The sequence below is a fragment of the Neocloeon triangulifer genome, unplaced genomic scaffold, assembly GCF_031216515.1.
Source record: "Neocloeon triangulifer isolate White Clay Creek 2 clone unplaced genomic scaffold, ASM3121651v1 ptg000003l, whole genome shotgun sequence".
NCBI lineage: Eukaryota > Metazoa > Arthropoda > Insecta > Ephemeroptera > Baetidae > Neocloeon > Neocloeon triangulifer.
Window position 1 is genome coordinate 2,850,519 of NW_026775546.1, and position 24,039 is coordinate 2,874,557.

A 24,039-nucleotide genomic window follows, 5' to 3' on the forward strand; every position below is an offset into this window, starting at 1 on the left:
CTTTGCATTAATTAGTGTGTATCATGAAACTTTAACTTACTTATTTCTTTGATTCTTCATTAAAAATTTCAACAAAAATTTTGACTCAAATACTCAAAATTTGAGTTCAATGTTTATTTTTTGGGCAGTTTTTTGGGTTTTTTTTTTTTAAATAAAAGGAATAATAATTTCAAGATTCAGTGAGATGTTGATCGAGATCTTTCAGATCGCTCCAGAGTTTCCCGCCCTTTACTCTGTCGTCAGGGTTGCCTTGTCCAACGATTGAGGGCAGCAGCGTCGGCCCCCCACCAAAACGAGCCCTTCTGCTCTCATCAGCGAGTGTGTTTCTCTCCGCGAGTCTTTCGGGCTTATTTTGTTTATTTGCTCGCCGTTCGACTGGGATGTGGTAAACCGAGCCGCCAGCAAGATGCCCGTCTTCCACACAAAGACCATCGAGAGCATTTTGGACCCTGTCGCCCAGCAGGTGAGCCCTGATTCCTCCCTGCGACCTTTGTCGGAAAGACGAGAGACCTTTCGGGTGGGCGGGGCGGGGGCGCCCGGAAAAGCCCAAAAGGGTTTTTTTGGAAGCGTGACAAAAAAAGAAACGAGACCGGTGACGTCACTGTTTATTTTCGAAAAGCCGAAACTAATTGTGCGTGAATTATTTTCCAATTCGGGCCCAATGAATCATCCGGAGAAAAGATTGAAAAAATAAATCGGAGAAAGACGAGCCGAGCCTTTGATCTCAAGCGGCGCGTTGACCTTTTGATTGCGCTTTTGATGTGAGACTCTTTAGAAGCAGACACTGCATGGGAAAATAGTTAAAAGGGGGAGATCAACTTACAATGAAATATTTTTTAATGCATCAAAGTTAGTATCATCTAATGGAATGATAACATTTTCAATAAATGAAAATGGAATTTCGATCGAGTTATATTTTTATTTATTATTCTCCATTCGTAAAAAAGAATTTAATTCATAAAATACTTTTAATAAGATCTTTTTAAAACAATTAATTATTTGCTTCTGCCAATAGCCTTTTACGGGAGTGTTTGGGAGGAAAATGAAAACATTGTGAGACGTCACATCAAAGAGTTAAAAGAATTTGTGACTCACTGATTAGGACTTATAGAGGAAGAAGCACTGCTGACTAAGATAAAGAAATCATCATGAAATTTTAACACCTTTTGGTCGTTTGCTAAAAACTGTATCCTGTATGATAAATGAGTTTAAATATGTAGTACTAATTTATACCATTTTAGTGCCTTTGCCACTAAATGAAAATATTGCTTATAAAATGTAACTGGGAAAAACGTTAATTTTTTTAGTTTATTTATAATTATTTCAGATTAAAAATTATCACCATTTTATTTAATGCATATTTTTAATTTTTGTTATTGTTAATTTATTGACTAGAACTTAGATCGAATGAAAAAAAAAATCAAAATTTTACTTATCATACTTTTTCTCGAAATAGATTTTTATTTCAACACTTAATTAATAGCTATGGAATGATTAAAAATTATACTACAAAAAAAGCAGCAAAAAAGTAGAATTTATATTGGACCGCTTTTGGTTATAGTGATTTTGAAGTTAAATTTTTCTTTTAAATGGACCAAAAAAAAAATCATATTTATTTGAATGCTTAATATTTGCATATATTTAGTTGAGCTCCAAGAGGCTCCCATTGTAATTGATTAAATGAGTACTTGAGCAACCTTGAAGCTCACTTAACTATCAACTAACTTATGCAGTTGGAATGGTTTTATTTATATGGTCTGCGCTCATAATATAAGAGCCATTACTTTTGTACCAATTGCCACTCATGACACAAAGGAATGGGACGATGAGTTGATTCATAATTTAATGCATAAATACAGAAATGAATAAGTAATCAAATATTGAAAAATTATTTTAATTGCAAAGTTCTTTCTAAATAGTTAATAAAATTATTGAAAATAAAACAATTAACTTCTTTGATTATTTTTTAAAGCACTTCAATTTTTCGCCATAAATTAAAATGTTCTCTCTTTTCAATGAAATCAATTTGAAAAATTTACGAGAAAAAATTCGTTAATTTTGCTCCTTTGGGGCCGGTGTGTAGCTTTCGTTGTCACTCGCGCTGACACTAATTGCGGATAATTTCCGCCGTGTTTACATCCGAGCGGCGGCCGCGACGCTGAATTTATTTTTATATTCGCAGGCCAATAAAGCGTACGTGATGTCACTCTCTGTCTGTCTTTTATCTGGTGCCATAGATCACCACCGCTCTCACTCGCACGCAAACAAAACCCTGGCATTTTTCTCCCCGAGCACAAAGATGGCCCTTCATAATATGCTCGTTCTGATATCAAACAGATCCTTTGCATCAAATCAACCATAAACACTCAAAAAGTAAACAAATATATGAATTGATAAATTTAGATATTATTAAATACTTAATTTTTGACTGGCAATTCAAATGAAAAACATAATTTTTCTTTATTTAAATGTCATTTGAAAATCATCATTTTATAAAATTAAAAAATATCTGATTTATACATAATTAATATTTAAAATATTTTTAAATTAAATATAAGAATGTTAAAATTTATTAATGCTCTTGTTTCTGCTCCAAAGGAAATCCAACCCAGCTATCACAAGAAGGGTTGAGTTGAGGTTTGCCTTACACGGAAATTTAACTTTTTACTTCAAATTTCCTGCGGTTTTGTGGCTTTTCTTTGGCCTGCGATGTGACAAACGCGTCACAGTTCGCGCCGGCTGGCCGCCGCCCCACCCACCGCATCTCCACGGCCCTTGCCTTTTATGGAACACCTAGCTAGAGACAAATAATGAGCGAGTTGCATCACGACCGCAGCGTTATTTCTCCTATTCGGTGCAAAAGGCTGGAAACGTGCAGTGGAGAAAGCGATTTTCTTATAACAACAACAACAACAGATGGCCTGCCTTTTGTATCATAAAAATAACACCAAATAGAGGCTTTACTTGTCGAATCAAAAATGGCAAGGAATCAATTCGCTTTGGTATACGTGAAAGATGAATTAGGTGAAAATTCTAAATAATTTAAAATTAAAAATAGCTGGGAATTCGAAGTAAAAAATAAAATTATTAAAAAAAGTGAAAATAAATTATTTAAAAAAAATTTTTTTTAAAGAAAATTGAGGAATAAAAATTGTTAATTAAATGTTAATCTAAATTTATTTAGATTCAAAATTAGTACACTTCAAATTTAAAAATAAAAAAAATTTCAATTTTAAAATATTTTTTTATTGAAAATAAAACCATTCAATTAAAATTTCTCTGGAGTTGATAATTTAATAATTCATTTGCCAACGATTTTCTTAAAATAAATAAGAAAATTTCTGTATTCAGTTTTACCACGTTATTTAGGTTTACCTGCAGATTTTTCTGTATAAACATTTCCATCTCACTCCTTTCGGTTAAACCCCTTGGCGCAGTTCTTGACGACGCCAGACGCGCTACTTTGGTCAGCAGACAAGAGGCGCTCGATTGTGTTCTAGTTAGTGACCTTGCCCCGCCTGCAATGAAAAACGACTTCTTGCGTTCTGGTACTTATACATATACTTGAACAATATACAAAAAAAAATCGCAACGCTGCCGCGAGCAGGAGCTAGGGTGGTGCCAAAAGAAAGCGCGGCTCTTCACTTAATCATTCTCGCCGCCGTTTCCTCTCATGAATAAAATGCAAAACTGCTGCCAAGTGCGAGAAAAAGGAGCCGGAAAATCCCAAGAAACTTCACAATTTTTAGATGGAATGTTTGAACTCTTTAAATAATGGAACAAGTTCGCCAAATTTTAACACATCAAGAAATAGATCAGATAGATTTAATTTTAAAATTTTTAATAAGTTGAATTATATTATTTTATGTATATTTTTTTTTTTTCAAAATTTTATCTTCATTTGGACAATCATGAAAAGTTTAAATTAGTTTGTTGGAAAATAAAAAAGTAATATAGTTTTTCTGTAAATTTATATCTAAATCAAAGCATTTATTTTTTTAGCTCTCATGAAATTTTCGTAATTTTTTTTTAAATGTTAAAAATTTACATGTAGTTTTTCTTGGAGAAAATTAAAAAAACAAATATGAAATATTTAATGTATCTTTTGAGAGGTCCGAGAACCAGATGGGAGTGAAGAGGTTGGGCGATCAATGGCATTCCACCGGATCGACCCACACCGACTTTTTTTATTTCTTTTTTATTTTATGTCGTTCGCACAACCGCCTATAATTGAATGTTCGCCCATTCACCGCCTTAATCTGCTGCACCGGACGCTCGTTTCTTTTTTTCGTCCGGAGCGGAAAATGCGGGAAACCTGAGCGGCGGCGAATCTCGGCTCAAAACTGCTTGGAGTGCCATGTGTGTGCTGCTATTTTAGTCGAGTTGGCCGCAAATAGCAGATTGTGGTGCATATGGTCGACTCTGCGCCACTCCCTTTTTTACGCTGGACCAACGTGTCCGACGACCCAAAACCCGACGAGAAAAAAAAATAAAAAAGAGCAGAGTTGGCGCGGAGGTTTGTTTCGATTCGTCGCGTGACAAATAAATCTGCTTCTCAAGCAAAGAAAGCTCTTTTTCGTGGAATAAAATTTAAAAAATAAATAAACAAAGTACATAAAATGAGTTGCCAAAAGTCACCTACCTGGAGATAGCAATCAAGAGTAGCATTTCTTTTTTTTCTTTTAGGGCTAGCAAAACAGAGTAAAATGAATTTTAAAGAAATATATAAAAAAGTTAAATTTTAATGTCATCACGATTTTAAATCTTTAAATTTAAAACTTTTTAATAATTACGGAAGAAATAAAATTTATTTTAAAACAGATTGAATAATAAAATGAGAATAAATATCAAAATTATTTAATTTTCATTATTTTTGTTCCTTGATTTAGTATCTCAAAATTTTATAAGTTCAAGTGTAATTTATTTTTCCTAGGTGTCCCGACTGGTCATCCTCCATGAGGAAGCCGAAGATGGCAACGCCATGCCGGACCTGGAGCGTCCGGTGCAGGCGGTCAGCCGGGCAGTGGCCAACCTGGTCAAGGTCGGCCGAGAGACCATCAACTCAAGCGACGACGCCATCCTCAAGCAGGACATGCCGGCGGCGCTGCACAGGGTCGAGGGCGCCTCTCGACTCCTTGAAGACGCCTCCAGCATGCTCAAGCATGATCCTTACTCAGGTAATAATTAACAAATACAATACTTAAATATCATCTATAATTCAAAATAAATCAATTATATTGGGAATATAAATGATAAAAATTTCACATCAATAAATTAGTTAGGCTTTAATTTATTTCATTTTTTGTAAAGAATCAAAATAAAATTCTTATATTTTCTCTCAATATTACCAATAATTTGATTAAAACCACAAAAAATATAACAGTTTAAAACTTCAAAACCATGAAATTAATTTAATATTTAACAATTTTTACCGAATTGTAAATTTAATTGAAGGTCCTGCTCGCAAGAAGCTGATTGAAGGCTCCCGAGGCATCCTCCAGGGCACCTCTGCCCTCCTCCTCTGCTTCGACGAGTCCGAGGTCCGCAAAATCATCCGCGAGTGCAAAAAGGTGCTCGACTACCTGGCTGTGGCCGAGGTCATCGAGACCATGGAGGACCTGGTTCAGTTCCTTAAGGACCTCAGTCCTTGTCTCAGCAAGGTTTGATATAAATTTTTTATTTTAAATTAACAAAGCAAAAATAAAGCACCTGTTTTAAACTGTGTAAAATGTTGTTGTGCAAAAGGTGTCGAGGGAAGTGGGCGCACGAGAGAAAGAACTGACCCACCAAGTGCACAGGGAGATCCTGGTCAGGTGCCTCGAGCAGGTCAAAACACTGGCTCCTATTCTCATCTGCAGCATGAAAATCTTCATCCACATCATCTCTCAGGGTACACCAATCACTTGCATTTCCTTAAATTTGCACTGAAGCACACTCAAAATAAACACAACCTTAATTCATAGTATTCGAACTTTTCACTAAAAAAAATGCAAAAATTATTGTTTTTTGACACAAAAATTCCTTTGACAATCAATAAATCCTATATTTTGCTATAATAATATTTAAATTTCAGAAATCTTTTTAATACTTTAAATGTCTGTCTGAGTTTGATTTCAAATTTAGATCTAATAATTTTGGTTTGAATTAATTTCACAGGTGGCAAAGGTGCTGACGAAGCTGCGGAGAACAGAAATTATCTGTCACAGAGAATGACGGATGAAATCAATGAGATCATTCGTGTTCTGCAACTGACCACCTACGACGAGGAGGAATGGGACGCTGATGACCTGACGGTTATGAAGAAGGCGCAAAACGCTATTGACTCTAAGATGCAGGCGGCCCATGACTGGCTAGGGGTAATTTTGATAATTTCTAACTATTTAATTTAAAATTTCATTTAAAAACGTTTTAAAAGAAACATTTTGTTCGCATCAAATTTAAAAACTTACAATCTTTTCTAAAACTACATGCATATTTTTTGTGACATAAATATATGAATTTTAATGATCAGATATGTATTTATTCACAACTTTCAGTATATTAAAAAAGAAAAATAAACATTTTCATAATTTTTTCTAATATTTTTTTTTCGGCAAACTTTTCCAGGATCCTCTGGCTCTCCAAGGAGGAATTGGAGAGAAATCGGTGCGCCAGATTTTGGACCACGCTCACAAGGTGGCCGACCGCTCTCTGCCGGGCGATGCAAACGACGTCCGAAAACTGTGCGGCGACATCACTGCAATGACAGACGCCCTGTGCGAGTTGAGGGCCTCAGGCAAGGGTGCCACCCCGCAGGCGCAGTCACTCAGCCACGGTATCCAGGATAAACTGGCCGACCTGCAGAGACTGGTGGGCCGCTCCGTGCTGGGAGTTGAGAGGTGCGGCATGGCCCAACCGGCCCACACGGTTACTGGCCGGCTTGAACAGGCCAGACGCTGGCTTGCACACCCAGACAGGGACGACCGTGGCCTTGGTCAAAGGGCCATCGCTCTTATCGTCGAGGAAGGAAAGAAGGTCAGTTCAATTGATATTCTAAGTTGAAAATATTAGGAGAAAAGATACGAGGTTTTTACTATTTTGAATTTTTATTGCTTGCATTGTGAAAAGGATAACAAAGTAAGTATTAGTTTTTTAGAGTTATTGATCTTTTTTCATTGTTTTTTTTTATAAGTATGTGCACTCAACTCATTTTTGGGGCTCATGAGGTATTTTTTGAGCTCCTTGGGAGGGGTGCCATATCAACTGAGAGTAAGCTGTCCTCAAATGTTAGCTCTGGTCTAGCTTGAGCTGGAGCAATTTGTTTGTGTGCGGAAATGCCCTCAACATATTCATAAATCAAATAAATATTTATTTAAACTTGACTTCTTGACAGTTTTAAATGATTACCATATTAAAACTAAGTAACCATTCCTACAGTTATTGCATTATCTCTTAGAAATTCTACTTTGAATTCAATTTTTTCCCCTAAAATTCTACAAATTCAGGTGGCTGAAGGACTTCCTGGCGCCCACAAGGCTGAAATCCTGGGCTTGTGCGACGAAGTGGACCTGCTGTCACGCCAACTTGGCGAGTTGTGCCGCGCTGGACAGGGCAACAGCGAGCACGCCCAAGCGATCGCTCGTAACTTGTCGCAGAAACTGTACGAGCTGAAGACGCGCATCCAAAACGCGGTTGTCAACCGTGTTGTTGAGGACTTCATTGACGTCAACACGCCCCTCAAACTGTTCACCGACGCCGTCCTCGCCCCTGAAGGTAATTTTCTTCATTTTTCCTGGAAATCAATTTTAATTTTAGATTTAAGCATCTTGAAATTAAAATAAAATAGATCAAATTTTTTTAAAACATTTTTTCAAATAATTTGTTTATTTAATTTTTACTGTATTTATAATTTTTTGTGTGAATTAGTTAATCCTACTTTTATTTATTGAAACCGCAAGCAAGAAATTCCATTTTATTGCAATCTCTAAGCAATCTTATTACTCATTAGTAAAACCAAACAATCCATTTGCTGGTTTCATAAACTCCCTTACTTTATAATTCATATCACACACCTTTCAACATTCATTTCATTTTTCTGCTCATTGTCTGTCTGTTTCATCATAAGCAAATATTTTAAATTAATTTCTTCTGCAGGAACACCGAACAGGGACGTCAACTTCTTGGACAGGGCACAACAATTGCGGCAGTTCAGCGACCGCGCCGCTCGGACCGCGAGAATGGTGGCCGCGGGAGGAAGTGGCGGCAACAAGAAACTTGCCGAGGCCCTCATTTCGGCCGCCAACCAGATGGAGAGCCTCACCCCGCAGCTGGTGCACGCTGGTCGCATCAGAATGAACTACCCTGAGAACAAGGTTAACTCATTATTTGATCAATCATGAAATTTTGATAATGTTGTTTCAAAAATTTTTTTTAATGCCATTATAAAAGTAGATTTCTAAAATTTTACAAAAATTGAATGCATGAAAGGTGGATGTTATGAAAAATATTTAAATAGCAATAATTTTTTTCCTCCTCACTTTCCTACTTTCTGATTTTTTTCATAATAAATTTTATTTTTCAGGCCGCTGATGAACATTTTGAGAACCTTAGGGCTCAGTATGCTGACTCCGTGTTGCGAGCCCGCGCTTTATGCGATGAGGCGACGGACAGTGCTGAGTTTATCCGTCTGTCCGAGGAGCAGATGCAGAAGCACGCCATCCTGTGCGAGGAGGCCATCAGGAACAGGCAGCCCCAGAAGATGGTGGACAACACCACCATGGAGGCGCGCCTTGCCAACAGGGTGCTTGCCGTTGCAAAGCAGGAGTCCGAAAACTCGGAAGATCCTATTTTCATTGACCGAGTCAACCGGGCTTCAGATAATGTCCAGAACTGTAATATACAAAGTTTGTCAGAATTTGGAAAATTTATTAAATTTGATTTTCAAAGGTGTGGCTCCGCTCGTCATGTCTGCCAAGTCGGTGGCCATGAACCCCGATGATCACAACTCCATCTCTAGGTGGAGGGAGGCCAACAAAGCTGTAAGTTTGAACATAAAAATTATTTAATAATCATAATTGTACATAAAAGTTTAAAACTATTAATAAATAATCCTCTTCTATTATTTAAATAATAATTTTTAGAATTTTCTCATGAATATATATCATGTTTTTAAATGTAAAAATCTTAAGTCCTTTTTCCAAATTATTTGTTTTGTTGAATCATTTAAAAACTAGCTTCATTTGCGTAAAACTTGGTACCTTATAAAAAAAATTTTACTTCAATGAAAATTTTTCTGTTGCCTAATGAGATAAAATAAATTTCAGTTACTGAAATCCGTCGGCGAAGTGCGACAGGCAGTGACTGTGACCCCAGAAGTGCCTCCGCCGCCAGACATGAGTGCCCTCAGTCTGCACGGTAAGGGTTTTTCTCCTAATTGCTCACTAATCTTATACTCGAAAGACGCAGGAATTTTGTCTCCTGTTCTTTTTGGCAACAGGAAGTGCTTTTTGTATTTTGACTATATAATTAAAGGTGGAAGTCCATGTTTTTGCTTTTTACCGCTTTCGATGTATAAAGAGCCTAACTTTATCGTTGTTGACGTCGTGTCTAGTTGCAGCTCCGCAAAAAAGGGATGCTGGCCATAATAATCTTTTCAACGTTGACCTAAACAAAATCTTTGCCTTCACCAAAGAGTACATTTCCCCTACGGAGGAAGGTACTTTCTTTGAGTGTGAAAAAAAATTGTGTCCCTTTCCGCAAATTTCTAAAACTCTTGATGTGTTTTTTTTTTATCTAACCAAAACCGTTTGCTTACTAAAAAGGCTTGGACTGGAAACATCTCAGTAATCCTTCGTCCTACCTCAGAACTCCTACTTACTGTGATGGTGAGTTTTTTTGCCACTAACTTCAATACTAAAAACAATTATTTTTGCTGCTTGAAATTAATGAAAGCTTAAACATTTATCTTTATTTATTTATAGAGGGTCTAATTCTAAATCCTTTTTACAGAACGTGCCCCACCAAGACCGCCTTTGCCAGGTGGTGAAATGCCACCCCCAAGACCGCCTCCACCAGAGACGGATGACGAGGATGACATGTTTATGCATGCACCTCAGCCTAATCAGCCAATCATGGTGCGCAAAAACTTATTTAAAAATCAATTTTTTTTAATTCATGATTTACAAAAATATCGAAAAGATTTTTTTTTAATAAAAAAATTATGCAGTTATGAGAAATATTTTCCTGTGAATTAAAAATTTTCATTTAAATCTTTGTCCTTTGATTGATGGCAGATGGCCGCTCATGGTCTGCACCAAGAAGTGCGCCAGTGGTCGAGCAAGGACAATGAGATCATTGCGGCTGCCAAGAAGATGGCCCTGTTGATGGGTCGTCTGTCCCAGTTGGTGCGAGGAGATCACGGCGGCTCTAAGCGTGACCTGATTGCCTGCGCCAAGGCCATTGCCGAGGCCAGTGAGGAGGTCACCAGATTGGCCAAGGAACTTGCCCGAGAATGTACTGACAAGCGCATGAGAACAGTACGTTAAAAAGTTATTTAAAATTCTATTTTTAACAATAAAATGTTTTCAGAATTTGCTTCAAGTTTGTGAGAGAATACCCACCATTGGAACACAACTGAAAATCCTGTCCACCGTCAAAGCTACCATGCTGGGCGCACAAGGTAAATTTCAGTTCTTATTTGTTACATACTCGAATTTCAGAAAAATCTCTTCTTTTGACGAACTAATGTTTTCATTAATCTAGTTAATTCCAGGTTAATTTTTTGTTTTTGTAAATAAGAACAATCACAATTCTGTCAGTTTTTAAAGCTTTTTTGTAAAACGCTTTGATTTTTTTGAATTTTTATTTTTGTAAAAATTAAAAAGCTTTGTCCATATTGATGCTCAATAACCACCTTCCATTCCGCAGAGTTTATTCCGAGATTTGAGGATGGCGAAATCCGAGGCGGTAAATTTCCTAGCCACTCACTTTTAGGCATGGAGTGTGTTGTTGTAAAAAGCATGCCCTTACCAGTATTTATTCACTCAGTAATGTTGTATGAAATATTTTTGCTGTTCACTCATGAAAGGTGTTGAAATTGTTAACTTAATGTTTACACTTGAAACCAATTTATCCATTTCTCTGAACCTATTTGCATGCTCAGGTGACCTAATCGGAGCAAGTAAGTACTTTTACCAGCAGACAGAGACAGGGCTTTTTTAATCATATAAAAAAATGACAGTCTAATTTATTAAGAGCGGATCCGGGCTCATATTAAAAAATTCCAATAATAATGAAATTAATTCTTTAAAGTGGATCTGATTGAAACAGCAAACAAATTTGCCAGGAGCAATACAAAATTAATTAGCAGGATTTAAATACTAAAAAATTCTCTTAAATTTAAGGAAAAACTTTAAAAAAGTTTATGTTTGGTACCAAATATGGATGTGAATTTAAATGAAGAAATTGTGTTTATGAGTATTTGCCACTATTAAATTAATTTTATTTTTTATATCTAGGGTTTCAAATCCACTTTAATTTGGGTAAGAAAATGACCAAAGCAAAGAAGCGCATTTTTAATTACAAATTAATTAGGTTTTTGCGGCATGCCAGGCACTCTTGGCTGCATCGTGGTGCTTGCATGCCTCTTTCCCACCATTTGATCTCAATGCAAGATTTCCTGTCTAAACCTGCCTCTTTCCTTGCAGACTCAGAGGAAGACCAGGAGGCGACGGACATGCTGGTGGGCAACGCTCAGAACCTGATGCAGTCCGTGAAGGAGACGGTGCGCGCGGCCGAGTCGGCTTCGATCAAGATCCGCACTGACGCCGGCATCCGCCTGCGCTGGGTGCGTCGCCAGCCGTGGTACCAGTACTAAAAATGATAAATTCTGCGTGTTCATTTTATCTCTTCACTTATTAATTTCCTACAGATATATACTTAAAATAACGTCCGGTCTTGTGCAATTTTTCATTAATCGTTTTCCATAATAATTATTTTGCTAATTATTGTTGTGTAATTTATTTTCACTGAGTTTTTTTCCTGAGAGACGAGATATACAAAGGAACTGATACCACCTGAATTTTATTCTTTCGTGTATTAACGGACTTCTTGCATGTGCAATCAGATTGTTATTGTTGATTAATGTGCAATATTTAAAAAAGCTGACCACCCATGAAATAATAATTGGAATTTTTCATTTCGCAAAATCAAAAAAACCTTTTGTTTGTCTTAAATTTATTTGTCTCACAATTTTTATAACAAAAGAGAGATATCGAACACAATAGAGTTCAATTTCAAAACTGGATGATGCGTAACAGCAGATGTTTATTTACAAGATGTAATTTAATTTAAACCACTGAAGAAACTTACATTAATTATGACCTAGGTAAAAAATCTAGCATTATTTACACGGAATATAATACAATACACACTTGGAATACAAAAAATTGAGATGGATTTTTGTCACTAACTCCTCTTCTCGAAAAGAGGAATTAAAAATTTAACCAGGGTCAGTGTGGATCACTGGAGCAATTGGTGAACACATCGTAGTCCATCTTGTTGTCGTCAAACTTGACCCTCTTGAAGCGGCCGTAGAGACTTGAGTAGGGCAGGTTGTAGTGGATGGCCGCCTGGTTGATGGACATGTCGCCCACGCGGACCGCCTCGAGCGCCTCGGACATGTCCGTGTGGCTCCAGGGCACAGGGGTATTTTTGCAGAGCTCAATGCCTTCGCGCTTGCACCTTCCGTAAAGAGTCCCGGACGGAATTCCAAACTCGGACGCGGCTTTCTGGACGGAGGCCCCTCTTCGAATTGCCTGAAACGGGAAAATACTAAATTAAAGGATTTTCTAACAAAATTATTTTAATTTTTAATCAGTTCTTTTATAATCCAAATTATAGGATCCCAAAGGTGTGCTGGAAATCAAATTTGATTGAAGTTGGAACATGTTCCAGGTATTTTTTGAAATTTGTAAATTGGCAGTTCAATAATTTCATTAATTCCGTTTTTAGAACCGTTAGAGACTTTGAAAATTTACCTCCAGGGCCCGTGAAAGGTCGTCGGAGTTCCAAGAGGTGGGGGAGGCGTTGAAGGGCGCTGACAGTTTGATGCCCTCTTTCCGCGCTATCTTGTAAAGCGTGCTGCTGGGGATGTTGTACTGCTTGGAGGCGCGATTGGCCGAAATTCTGCCCGCGCGCAGCTCTTTGAGGGCCACCTCAAGATCCGCTTCGCTCCACGTCTTGGCCGCGTTGTCCTTCTTTGGGGTGTTGATCCCCAGTCGATGGGCTCGCTGCCACAGGGTGGTGGAGGGGATGCCGTAGGTGGCCGACGCCTTGGTCAGGTTCATGGTCTGCGAGCGCAGCGCCTCCAGCGCCAACTCCATGTCCTCCTGCGTCCAGTGTTTTGTCGTTTTGTGCGTCGACGTCAACTCGTTTTCGCTGGAAACTGAGGAAGGGGATAATTTTTAAAAAAAGCCCATAAGTTTAGTTATATAAAAATTAAAAATTACCTGTTTTACTATGCAGGTTGTTCAGGGCGGAGGTTGGAATGAGACCAAGGAGTTCTGGGGTGATCATCATTGCTTGCTGATGATTCTCTTCCTTTGGCTGAAAAATTTTAAAGTTCAAAAATCAGGATCAAAATTTTAGCAGTTTTATTGCTTCAAAAAATTATGTTTTTTTTCAGCCAAATTTTTTTTAAAGAAAATAAATGAAATAAACATTTTAAAGTTATAAAAAAAAATTGTAAGTGATTAAGTTTTCTATTTATTCATACATATTTTGCGTATTTAGTGAATTTATGGTCTTATATATCAGGCTATTCAAATGGTTTTTGGCAGGAATACAAATTTTTAACCCCAAAATGGGAATTTTTAAATTCCGATTTTCCCATCATTCATGAAATTTAATCTAACTTCAGAAATAAAAGATATTTATACACAGAATGCAGAGCCCCCGTTTAATGACTCACCTTAAGAGGTGGCGGGTCGTCCAATCTGCTGATGGGTGGCTCGTGCGACTTCTGTTGTGTTGAGTTGGCGTTGACGTCGATTAAGGGCTCCTTCCTGCTGTAGTTTTTGGGTTCCATGTCGTCTTCATAGTCGTCCTCGACGTCCACGTCGTCGTCTTCATACTCGTCGTCCATCTCCGAGTTGGATGATTTGTAGTACTCGATGGGCTCCGGCTCGTGCAATTTGCGTTTGAACGTCGAGTACTTGACTTTGGCGTGGCCGCGGTGGCCCATCTCGCGGGCGGCCACGTCGCACAGACCCTTGATTTTGAGCTGCTCGGCCGTTCGCAGCAAACTCTGCAGCTCCTCCTGACTGACGTCCACCTCACCGCGGTACACAAAGTCGATGATGAACTGCAGGTCAAGGAAACTCACCTCCTGAGGGAGGATGATAACGGGGTGCTTGCATGGGTTGTCCAGTAACAGTTTCTGGAAGTACGGCGAACATGCCGACAGGACCACCTAAAACAGAACGACAAAAATATTTTTTTTTAGGATTTTGTATATATTTAAAATATTAACTGCACGTTTACAGTTAATTTTGAAAATTTATGAATAATATAATTTCAAATTATCTTAAATCTTATTTAAAAAAAAAACTTGCAACAAGTTTTTGATTGAGAATGATTTGAAAAAAAAAACCAAAATTTAGGTCATTTTTACTGATTTATGTCAAATAAAATTTATTTCAATTGGTGTCAAAAATTGTTTACGATTCATTAGAATTTAAAATTATTGAAATTTTTATGAATAATTAAAATAAAATTTATTGTTTATTCTTCAAATTTTAAATAATGCAAAAAAATCCTGATTTAGCAAACAACCTTTTAATTTAAAACAACAGTTTCATATCAAAAGAAAATTTACAAAAAACTTTGGATTATTCAGATTGGTTTTGAAAATTTTGCTCTATTTTGCAATAAACAATAATTTAAGTTGTTGCGCAGGTTGCATACTTCTATATTTTATGAAGTTTTTAAAAGATACTTTAAACTATATAATTTGTCATACAATGTCCCCATTTCACCATTTTTGTATGATTTTTTTTACTAACTTACCTTGTGTGCTTTGAGGGTTTCCTCATTGCAGGCGAGGGTGACGTCCACGAAGGCTTCATCCGTCAGGAGCTGGTGGAAAACGGAGGTCATGTTTGCTTGATAGTTGTTCCATCGTAAACAAAAGTGTTGGTTGTTGGTATTCATTTAACGCCGCAGTCCTAAAATAAAAATTTAGAGAAAGAATCAATAAAACTGAATAATAAAATTATATTTTAAACCAAATTTTTAATTACTTAATTAAATTATTTATATTTATGGGCTCAACAAAAAATTACAAAGGCCAATCAAAGTAATTGTAATCACTTTATTCAAATTTGCTCTTAGTCTTGTTTAATGCGTTTTTTTTTATAAATTATTCTTGAAAAGAAAGACAGGTGCACCATTAAAGGTTGGCCATAAACAGAAGCTGTCTGCATGGGTAATTGACTTTTACTTTTGATCACTTTCTATTTCTTTTCTTTCTCCATATTATTTTTCTCACTCCGATTTTGTCGCACGCTGCAGGTGCCAATTAATAACGCGAGATGAGAATCATAATCGCCCGCATTGGAACTTTTATCGCTGCGGTATTATTAATACGAGGACAATCGTCACGTAATCGCGGCTCAATTTTTCCCCTTCTTCTTCCGCGCGCTCGCGCTCATCTTTCTTCGCCAAGTTAAAGAGTTGTGAGAGTGACGTCACAAACTTTCAAATTCGTAATGTATTTATGCTTGTGTTGTGTGCACCGTTCCTTTCCTTGTTCCACGCGAGCTCGTGTAAAAAGATAGAAGCACACAATGAATGAGAGTTTAGCCGCGGAATATACACGCGCGCTCGCACTTTCTTTCTCGGCGGCGCGAGAATTGAGAAATGAGAGTTGCTTTTAATAGTTTTTGCTTGAGCCGAGACGAGCAAAAAAACGAGGCAGCTCCAGAAAGTTGATGCCGTTTTATCGTGTAGTGGAAGAGAGCAATTTAATAAAGCACAACTGGATCTAAAAAGTGAAATGTTTTGAAGTCAAGAAGAATAACAATTTTTTTTTGTTTTACAAAAATCGGAAGATTGGTTATTTTTTTGCTTTTTCCTTCTGCAGTGTTTTACATAATTAATCAAAAACATTTTTTATATTTAACAAAGGTCCACATTTGTAGCAAAAGATTGAGAATATTTCTTCAGATCAAGATGGATTGTGCGTTGATTATTTAAATATTTTATTCTGCGGAAAAAATTCTCTTATTTCATTGCAAATAAGGAGGCTTTTCTGGTATTTTCACTTCAAAAGGAATGTTGAAGCGTTTCTGAAAATGTGAAATTGATTTTATTTAAGCAACCTGATTTTGGTGTTATGAAGTTTATTAGCCCAATTTTGTATTAAATTTAAAGCATTTTTGAGAAAATTTTATGTTAGAAAATTTCCGAGCAATTCAAAGAAAGAGAAAAAAAAAATAAAAATAAAAAACTATATTGATTTGAATTGAAATTGGTTTTTCTTAAAAATTCCAAAACACAAGGTCCGATGTTTCTTTCTTCATCTCCATGTGCGTGTAAAAAGAAAAGTGATGAATTTCTCCGAATCGCGCAGACGAGAGCTGCAAAACTTTCCCTCTTTCTTGCAATCGCGGAATAATTTTGTGGTAGCAGCTGGTTGCCAAACAGACATTCATCAACCAAACAAAATTATTAAAAATAATTCATTTCAAGAATGAAAAACGGACAAAAATTTAATTTTTAAGAAAAAGAAAGGCGGATCGATAAAAGACCCAATTTATGGATATTTCAATAAAAAGTGCATTCCAAAAAAATTTGGTTTCCATTCTGCAAATTAAGATTTTTTTTAAATTTAAACTTGAATCTTGGATATTAGGGATAAGCCTAGAGTCTGGATCAAGAAAAATTGGAACTTAATGAACATTTTCAAATTAAAGTAATTAAAATTATTTTTTCCTGTAATATTTTTCAACTTTTTCTTGCAAGACCAGAGGAGTGAGTAATAATTAAGCGACACACGTGCAGCCTCCGTATACAAAAGTCAGGATGCGAGCGAGCGAGCGAGAGCTGTCGGCGAACCAAGTGACCCAGTAACGAAATAATCGCTCGCCATTTCCCTTTTCTTCGGTGCAACACAAACACGGTGTGTGTTCGTTTTCACTCTTTCACAGCAGTGCTGCAGAGAGAGCGAAATCTTCCTCTCTCTCCGCTCACTTTTCATTTCTCGCTCGCGTTGCGTGCGCCGCGCGAGAAAAACAGAAGAAGCTTCATGCTCGGCCGATCATCAATTCATTTTCAGCCTCTTTTCTTTTATTGCCGTCGATTAAACACGAATCTTAATTGGCCTCACGTGTGCTGCGTGAGATCCAGTGAAAACGAGAGTTTGCTAATTTCGTCGTGCAGATCGACGCCTCATTAAGTCACTAATTTGCAATTTCTCAATTTCTGACCAAATTTGCGTAAGCTAAGTAGTTTTGTCATGAGTATCGGTTTATTTCATAAATCAATTTTTCCGCAATTTTCCTTGTTTTGCAAACCGAATATTGACTCATTAATTCATATCGGTCATTCATTTGAAGTTTTTTGTAATCGTTTTTTTTAAATAATTAGTAATTTTATTAAATTTTAAACAAAAATTTAATATAAAAACAAAAAATTAAAATTTTATATTATAAAATAGTTACAAGTTTAAGCAAATTTTATAAATAGCAATGGAAAAAAGTTTGTTATCTCATAACCATTAAGTTATGTTACTTCTTTTGCACATTTTAAATAAATGTAAAATGTAAATAATCAGTCTAAATTTACATAATTGTTTCCAATTTAAACCAACTCATGAAATCAAATTCTATAGTTTAGTAATCATTGTTGTTAGGCATAAAAAACATTTTAAGAAATTCAAATTTCTTATTTAATAGATGATTGGATTCAACATTTTCTGCTATTGACTGCTTTATTGTGTGAATGAGAGAAAAATTCGGAAAATTTCAAGGAAAAAAGAAAAAAGGCCATTTAAAATGTTAATTATAATTTATAATGAGAAATGTAAAAAAAAAAAAATTATTGCAATCTTCTACAAAACTGTGCCTTTCCTCTTTTAAATTAATCACACCACTCTACTAAAATTTGCACCTTTTTGTTTATTGGACCACTTCAAATCATAACCTAAATTAAACTGCGATAATTTTGAATTTAAATTGAAAATAATTGAAAAAAAAATACACATCTTGCGCATTTTAGCGATTTCTTTTCAACTGAAAATTTAGAAAAAGGTTTAGCAGTCGATTTATTTTAAAGAAGCTTTGAAGCTACCACAGTTTTAAATCTCCAGTCACTGTAAAATTTTTCATTTTTAAAGTTATTTATTTGATTTTTATTTATTTTATTCACCATTTACTAAATTACTATTATCTTTTATTTTTATTTTTAAGTATTTATTATTCTTTAATAGTTACATGGCATTAACTAAAATAAACATCTAACTATATATTCTTCTTCATCAATTTCCAAATGTGAATTAAAAATCATGAAGTTCTTCTCCATTGTTGTTCGCTTTTTTTTAATTATATTTTCATTAAACACACCAAAAGGAAAACAATCTAAGAGAACACAAAATTTAAACAATTTTTCTAATACAAAACGTTTAATGCATTCTTAAAAGAAAAATGTGAGTTAGTATTAATTAACTACTAATTAATTAATTAATTACTAGTAATTAATTACTTCATTTTAACTCCAAGATTATTCAATTTAAGCCTTTATTTCAGTTAGGTGGTATTTTTTGGGTCACAATTAGTGTTTTTTTTTTATCTTCGTCTAAAAATAAACAAACCCGATTCTTGTCTTCAGGCGGCAATCAAGGTTTGCTGCGCACAAATGAGAGCTTTCCTCTGATATAGGGTTTTTTGGGAATGACCGTAGGCCTATTCAGAAGCGGTCTCTTTTAAGTGTGTGTGACGAAAATCGAGAGTGCGTTTAGCGTTGGATGGGTCAGGGAAGGAACGAAACGAAGAGCAGCTTCTTTCTCCGGCGCACTCGGCGGCGGCGGACGCACGAAAATTAGAAAGTGCGCGATTTACACATGCGAGCAAAAGCAACGGAGGAGAGAGACGGAGAGAAAGAATAGCTCGCGAGTTTAGCGAATAAGAAAAGAGAAATTGTCGCTGGCGCGCGCGTGAATTTCACTTATTATAAACGCGTTGCGATTCGCGGAGCCGCCGATGAAAACGAAAAGCGTCGAAAGTGTTTTCTCGATTCTCGCGCGGCTGCGAGCGTTTTTTTTTTTGCCCAAATCTTTTTTTGGCAACAGACACTCGTTTGTTTGAAAATTGATGGAAAGCGCGGCCAACACGGAAGTTGTTTGTGGAGAAGAAATGGTGCAACAACAATAAATTCATTGGAAATGGAAAGCAAGTTGGCAAAGAGAATGAAATTATTTTATTAATAAAAAAAAAATGAGATTTTTTCGATTTAAGTGTTGTTGTTGACGAAAAAATTGAAATTTATTAAAATTGCAACAGGGAAATGTTCAGTTTAAAAAGAAACTAAACACAAAAAAAAACGATAAGTTTAAGGAAAAATATCGCTATAAAAAGTTTTCCTTGTGGGAAATCCAGTTTAATAAAAATTCATTTCATTTAAGGTGTATTTTATTTTAGAAAAGATTATTTATTATTGAAATAAATACAATTTTAAGGGTCGTTTCCTCTCTTTAAATCAACATTTTTTCGGCTGCTTTTCTAATCAACTGTTACAAGAATAGAAAATTTAATTAAAATTTAGTAATTCAGAACAATTTGTTCAGAGTAAATTAATGAAATGCTTAAAATCAAAATGAGGTAAAAATAAAAACAGAAAGTAAAAGTGAAAGTAAACTTTTGTGCAAATTACTTAAAATAATAAAATTTTCCTTTTCCAACAAAATCAGCTAATTTTTTAAGAAGACAAATCAAAGAAAGCTGATAACTGGTCGGGAGCCGGATAAGGCATCTTTTTTTTCTTTTTATCAGAATGGTCCACCGAGCGATCGGTTTTTTTATAGGTTGATAAGCCTTCGGGAGAGATTAGGCGGAGAAAAAAAGGACTTACCGAAATGTGAGCGCCGAGTTGTTGGCCGAAAAGTATCCGAAAAGCTGCGGAGCGGCGAACGGATCATGCAGCGGCGAGCGAGGCGAAAAAGGAACTGAGCAGGGAATCAAAGAAAGAAGACCTATTTTCTCCCTAAGACCTACTTGTTCCAGTCTTTGTCAGAGCTCTCTCTTTTCCCCCGTCCTTCTCTTTTCCTCTCGCTGCTATTGTGCGCGAGGAAGGAGCTCCGACGCTGCGCCGCCACTCTGCTCTCGCTCGCCTCCACTATCTCGCCTCTCTCTCTCTCTCTCTCTCTCTCTTATTTTATGCGAGGGAGAGAGAAAGAGAGCTTCCTCTCTTCTTCTTATTCTTTCTCTCTTTTTCTTTCGCTTCTCTTTCAACCCCCGACCTCCTTTCCTCCCTCGACTCGCCCTCCCCAACCCCCTCGTCTGCAGAAACGAGCAGGAAAGAAGAAGAACAAGGAAAACTTTCCAGGGTTCTCTCTTGCAATAATAATAACTCTGAGCTCTAGGCAAAAAAATTTTGCACCGATATATAAAAAGTCCAGACTTTCGCTTCAATAGCTTTTTTTAAACTAATATAGAAAATGAGACCTTTTAGGATCTTATTTAAATTTTAATTATTGAATTTCAATTGAAAAGTTTTTCATCTTCGAGTAGAATAGTTTATTGAATTGATTTTTTATATATTTATTTGTAAAATTGTTGCAAAATATGAAAACCATCGAAATAAAATAAAGTCAATAACCGCTATTAGCAAGAATTTTGTTCAATGTTCAGAGATCAAAATGATTTCATGTCATGTGAGCTTTGGTATTCAATACAAGATGATAATTTTTTAAACCTTTTCTTTTGCAAAATATTGCATTATTTCTTTTTAAAACGATTCAGTCTTTTCCGCTCCATCTCCAAATCAGAGTGGTCCTTTTTGACCGAAACTTTCATTTAAATATATGTTTCTAATAAGTCGTTTTATCAAAAATATTTAATAGTGACTCTTGAAAGTCTTTGCATGAAATTAACAACATTAATATAGCCAACTATATTCCTCTCCGTTAGATTTTTCTAGTTTGGTTGAATTCGCATTATTTTGTTTTATTCTTGTATGACAGACTCACCAAATATAGTTGATATAATCGTTTTTTCCGTGTAATATTTAATTTAAATTTTTTTTTTTTTTACAATTCAATTCTTAGCTTTTTTATTGCAATTTTAACACACTCTCATGTATTCAAAAGTTGCATCAGGATGTGCCAGTCAGATATCGTTAGTTTGAGATTTAATTGAATAAAAAAATCTAAAAAGTAAAAATAATTTGGGCTTTTTGGCTGTCTTAAGTGAATTCTTCACCATTATTCATTAAAATTTATTTTAATTTTAGAAAATATTCCTCACAATTTTTTTGTTACCTTTTCCTTCGAAGCCATTTTTTCTTTTCGAAAAAAACTTTTTCTCTTCATACTTCTTGTGTGCTTTCTCTCCATTCCCTCCTCCCACACGACCAAGAAGAAGAAGAAGAAGAAAATATATTAAGCAAGAGGGAAAAAGCTACAGGGCTACACGAGCGCGCGCGTCCGTTTTCTCTTCTTTCCTTTCTTCTTTGTACGTATATTTCTTTCTTTTCGCCTCCTTTTCTTCTCGACCATCTTCTCTCTTTTCTTCCCGTCGAGGAAAAAGAGGAAAAATCGCCCAAGAAAAAAGAAGAGGAAAAATATATATCCCTCTTACTGAGAAGCCAAGGAAAAGGAAAATTGAGAAAAATGTAATCTCGTTACTTTGCTCCTCTTTTCCTCGCTGGTGGTAGCAAAAGTCATTAGAAGTATTGGTCCTGAGGATGATGAAAAACTGGAGAAAATCATCAATAATGCAATAAAAAAGTTGAGCAAAAAATATATTGAGACGAGATTGATCGAGGAGGATTTTTGTTTCAAATTAAAAAAAAAAAATTTTGAAGCAGTGCTGCGATATTTTTATAAAAAAGACAACTAAGCATGATTTTAATTAGTTAAAGAATACATTTATATAAAAAATATTAAATTCGTATGTTTGAAAAAAAATTTACAAATAATGTTTTAATAATTTGTATATTTAATTGGTAATAAAAGTAATAATTATTAATAATTGTTATTATTTTGCTTGATTTTGTTCAAAACTTCTCGGCGAAAGGATAAGAAAAAAAAGACCAATTTTAAATAATTTCGTGAAAACAATAAGCCATTGTAAGGAAAAGTTGTCTGTTTTGTATACCTTTGTATGTAGAAAGAATGCAGGAAGAATTTTGATAGCGAAAGTTTCAGAAAGATTGAATGAGGCACCATCTGTTAGCGAAAAGCTAAACTCTTTGACTAAGGAAACGTGTGCGGACTGCGGGCAAAATGAAAACAGAGAATCAAAACACAAAATAATAATAATACTCGATCAAGGTAAAAAAACCGACACATTTGCGCAGATTTTGACTGAATTTTCAAAATCACGTTAGAGAGAATGGTAAGTAAATCCATTTATCTCATTCGGTAATGTTTTTTTGAACCAATAAATCAATAAAATCCCCAAAATATGTAAAATAAAAACAAAACGTTTATTTAGCTGAATGGTTAATTTTTTATAATTATTTAAATATAAACAATCTGTCCCTTCCTTAATTTCATAGTTGCCTAAATTTTCTTATGGTAAATTATTATTCAAAATTTTCAGAGACTTGGACTTCAAATAAGCTGTGAATTGGAACAGGTCAAAACTCTTCGGCCTAAAAGTGACGGCTCCTTCAATTGGTGCCTCAAAGTATAATAATTTTCAATATTTTTGCTCTTTGATTAATTAACGTGAAAATTTTGATTTTGAAAGGTCAAATGCGGCTCGTGTGGAACCGAAGACCCGACGTGGCACCAAGTGAGTGAGTCGGACGCCGACCAGTACAGCGACGTTCAGGGCGACGTCAACTTCCACATGAAGTGCAAATTCTGCAAGAGGCCTGGTTTCATCGGTAATATTTTTTTTTAACTTTGGAAAAAGTAATTATTTTAATTTAATTTCTCTCAGACGTTGTGAAAGGGTCCAGCAAAGAGTACACCGAGGACGACAGTGGAAAATTCAAAACAATTGTCAGCTTCACCTGCAAGGGGATTGAGCCATTCCAGTTTGCTTTTGAAGTAATTTTTAAACTCAAAATTTTTAAGTAATATTAATTAAATTCTTTTCATTGTAGGGTGGCTGGGAGGTGAAATGTCTGGACTCAAACACTACTTTTGAGGACGTCGACCTTTCCGACGACTGGGTCGAGTTCGACGGGAAGAGTCAATTGCCTGTGGGGATCTCGGAGACCAAGTCTCAATTTGTTCGGGAGCCGGAAAATAAAAAGTGAGCGTTTTTTACTGCAAAAGATAGCACGAATTTCATAGCTCTGATACCCCACAGCTTTCTTCCACAAAATATTAAATTATTGAGCTGGGTTTAATTGTGAATATCATGAAAAACACTAAAAAATATTTTATCTTAGCTTCAAATTCGATTTTTAAAATTTATCAAGTTAAATGTAATGTACAATTATAATTAATTGCTCGTCAAGACATTATAAACTCAACTGATAAATTATAAATCAAACAGAACTAAATTATTAAATATTGTATATTAAAACAAAATCTTGAAAACAGGGATGAGAATTATGAGTTCTGAGCATTTATCAGCAAGTTTAAATTAAAATTTTTTGAAGCGAAACTACATTTTAAATTAAAGGAATAATATATTATTTAATTAAATCTAGTTGACACAATTTTATTATATAATAATATATGCTCAATTAAAAAAGAAAACTAATTCAGAATCTCAAAGTTACTATTTTATTTTATATTTGTTTTCAATATTTGCGAATTTATTTAATGTTTTAATTTTCAACACTCCTCCATTTTTGCATCAAATTTTAAACGTTGGAGAAATGGAG

At 35.4% G+C, this 24,039-nt stretch overlaps 3 protein-coding genes across 6 annotated transcripts; 2 read left to right on the top strand and 1 right to left on the bottom strand.

The window, feature by feature from the left end:
* The first annotated feature begins 295 nt into the window (after positions 1–295).
* Positions 296–12,320, top strand: LOC132205939 (vinculin). Of its 4 annotated transcripts, none has more exons than XM_059635339.1 (17): positions 296–463; positions 4,934–5,177; positions 5,455–5,660; positions 5,746–5,890; positions 6,157–6,356; positions 6,607–7,014; positions 7,485–7,752; positions 8,134–8,351; positions 8,561–8,870; positions 8,926–9,017; positions 9,303–9,393; positions 9,801–9,863; positions 9,988–10,112; positions 10,272–10,514; positions 10,567–10,657; positions 10,906–10,944; positions 11,685–12,320. In XM_059635339.1, the coding sequence occupies exons 1-17, from the start codon at positions 407–409 to the stop codon at positions 11,852–11,854; spliced, it is 2,970 nt and encodes a 989-aa protein (XP_059491322.1). In that variant the 5' UTR covers positions 296–406; the 3' UTR covers positions 11,855–12,320. The 4 variants fall into 4 exon arrangements, with proteins under 4 accessions (XP_059491322.1, XP_059491320.1, XP_059491321.1 ...); XM_059635337.1 differs by lacking the exon at positions 9,801–9,863 and adding an exon at positions 9,590–9,694 and having other exon boundaries at positions 11,685–12,319; XM_059635338.1 differs by lacking the exons at positions 9,801–9,863; positions 10,906–10,944 and adding an exon at positions 9,590–9,694 and having other exon boundaries at positions 11,685–12,319.
* On the bottom strand, positions 12,203–20,314 carry LOC132205941 (uncharacterized). The gene is made up of 6 exons (XM_059635341.1): positions 20,104–20,314; positions 15,046–15,203; positions 13,949–14,449; positions 13,488–13,584; positions 13,017–13,423; positions 12,203–12,794 (listed from the first exon to the last, which is right to left on the bottom strand). The coding sequence occupies exons 2-6, from the start codon at positions 15,187–15,189 to the stop codon at positions 12,489–12,491; spliced, it is 1,455 nt and encodes a 484-aa protein (XP_059491324.1). The 5' UTR covers positions 15,190–15,203; positions 20,104–20,314; the 3' UTR covers positions 12,203–12,488.
* A 2,136-nt stretch (positions 20,315–22,450) lies between these two features.
* LOC132192746 (UPF0587 protein CG4646) lies at positions 22,451–23,481 on the top strand. The gene is made up of 5 exons (XM_059612843.1): positions 22,451–22,589; positions 22,797–22,883; positions 22,947–23,085; positions 23,142–23,251; positions 23,308–23,481. The coding sequence occupies exons 1-5, from the start codon at positions 22,587–22,589 to the stop codon at positions 23,461–23,463; spliced, it is 495 nt and encodes a 164-aa protein (XP_059468826.1). The 5' UTR covers positions 22,451–22,586; the 3' UTR covers positions 23,464–23,481.
* Positions 23,482–24,039: the final 558 nt, after the last annotated feature.

Coding starts and splice junctions, on each gene's coding strand:
- LOC132205941 (XM_059635341.1), bottom strand. CDS start 15,189: ATGAATACCAACAACCAACACTTTTGTTTACGATGGAACAACTATCAA. Junction 14,450..15,045: donor AAACCCTCAAAGCACACAAG/GTAAGTTAGTAA, acceptor GTTCTGTTTTAG/GTGGTCCTGTCGGCATGTTC. Junction 13,585..13,948: donor ACGACCCGCCACCTCTTAAG/GTGAGTCATTAA, acceptor AAAATTTTTCAG/CCAAAGGAAGAGAATCATCA.
- LOC132205939 (XM_059635337.1), top strand. CDS start 407: ATGCCCGTCTTCCACACAAAGACCATCGAGAGCATTTTGGACCCTGTC. Junction 10,515..10,566: donor CTGACAAGCGCATGAGAACA/GTACGTTAAAAA, acceptor AAATGTTTTCAG/AATTTGCTTCAAGTTTGTGA. Junction 10,658..10,905: donor TACCATGCTGGGCGCACAAG/GTAAATTTCAGT, acceptor TCCATTCCGCAG/AGTTTATTCCGAGATTTGAG.
- LOC132192746 (XM_059612843.1), top strand. Junction 22,884..22,946: donor CCTTCAATTGGTGCCTCAAA/GTATAATAATTT, acceptor TGATTTTGAAAG/GTCAAATGCGGCTCGTGTGG. Junction 23,252..23,307: donor CATTCCAGTTTGCTTTTGAA/GTAATTTTTAAA, acceptor TTTTCATTGTAG/GGTGGCTGGGAGGTGAAATG.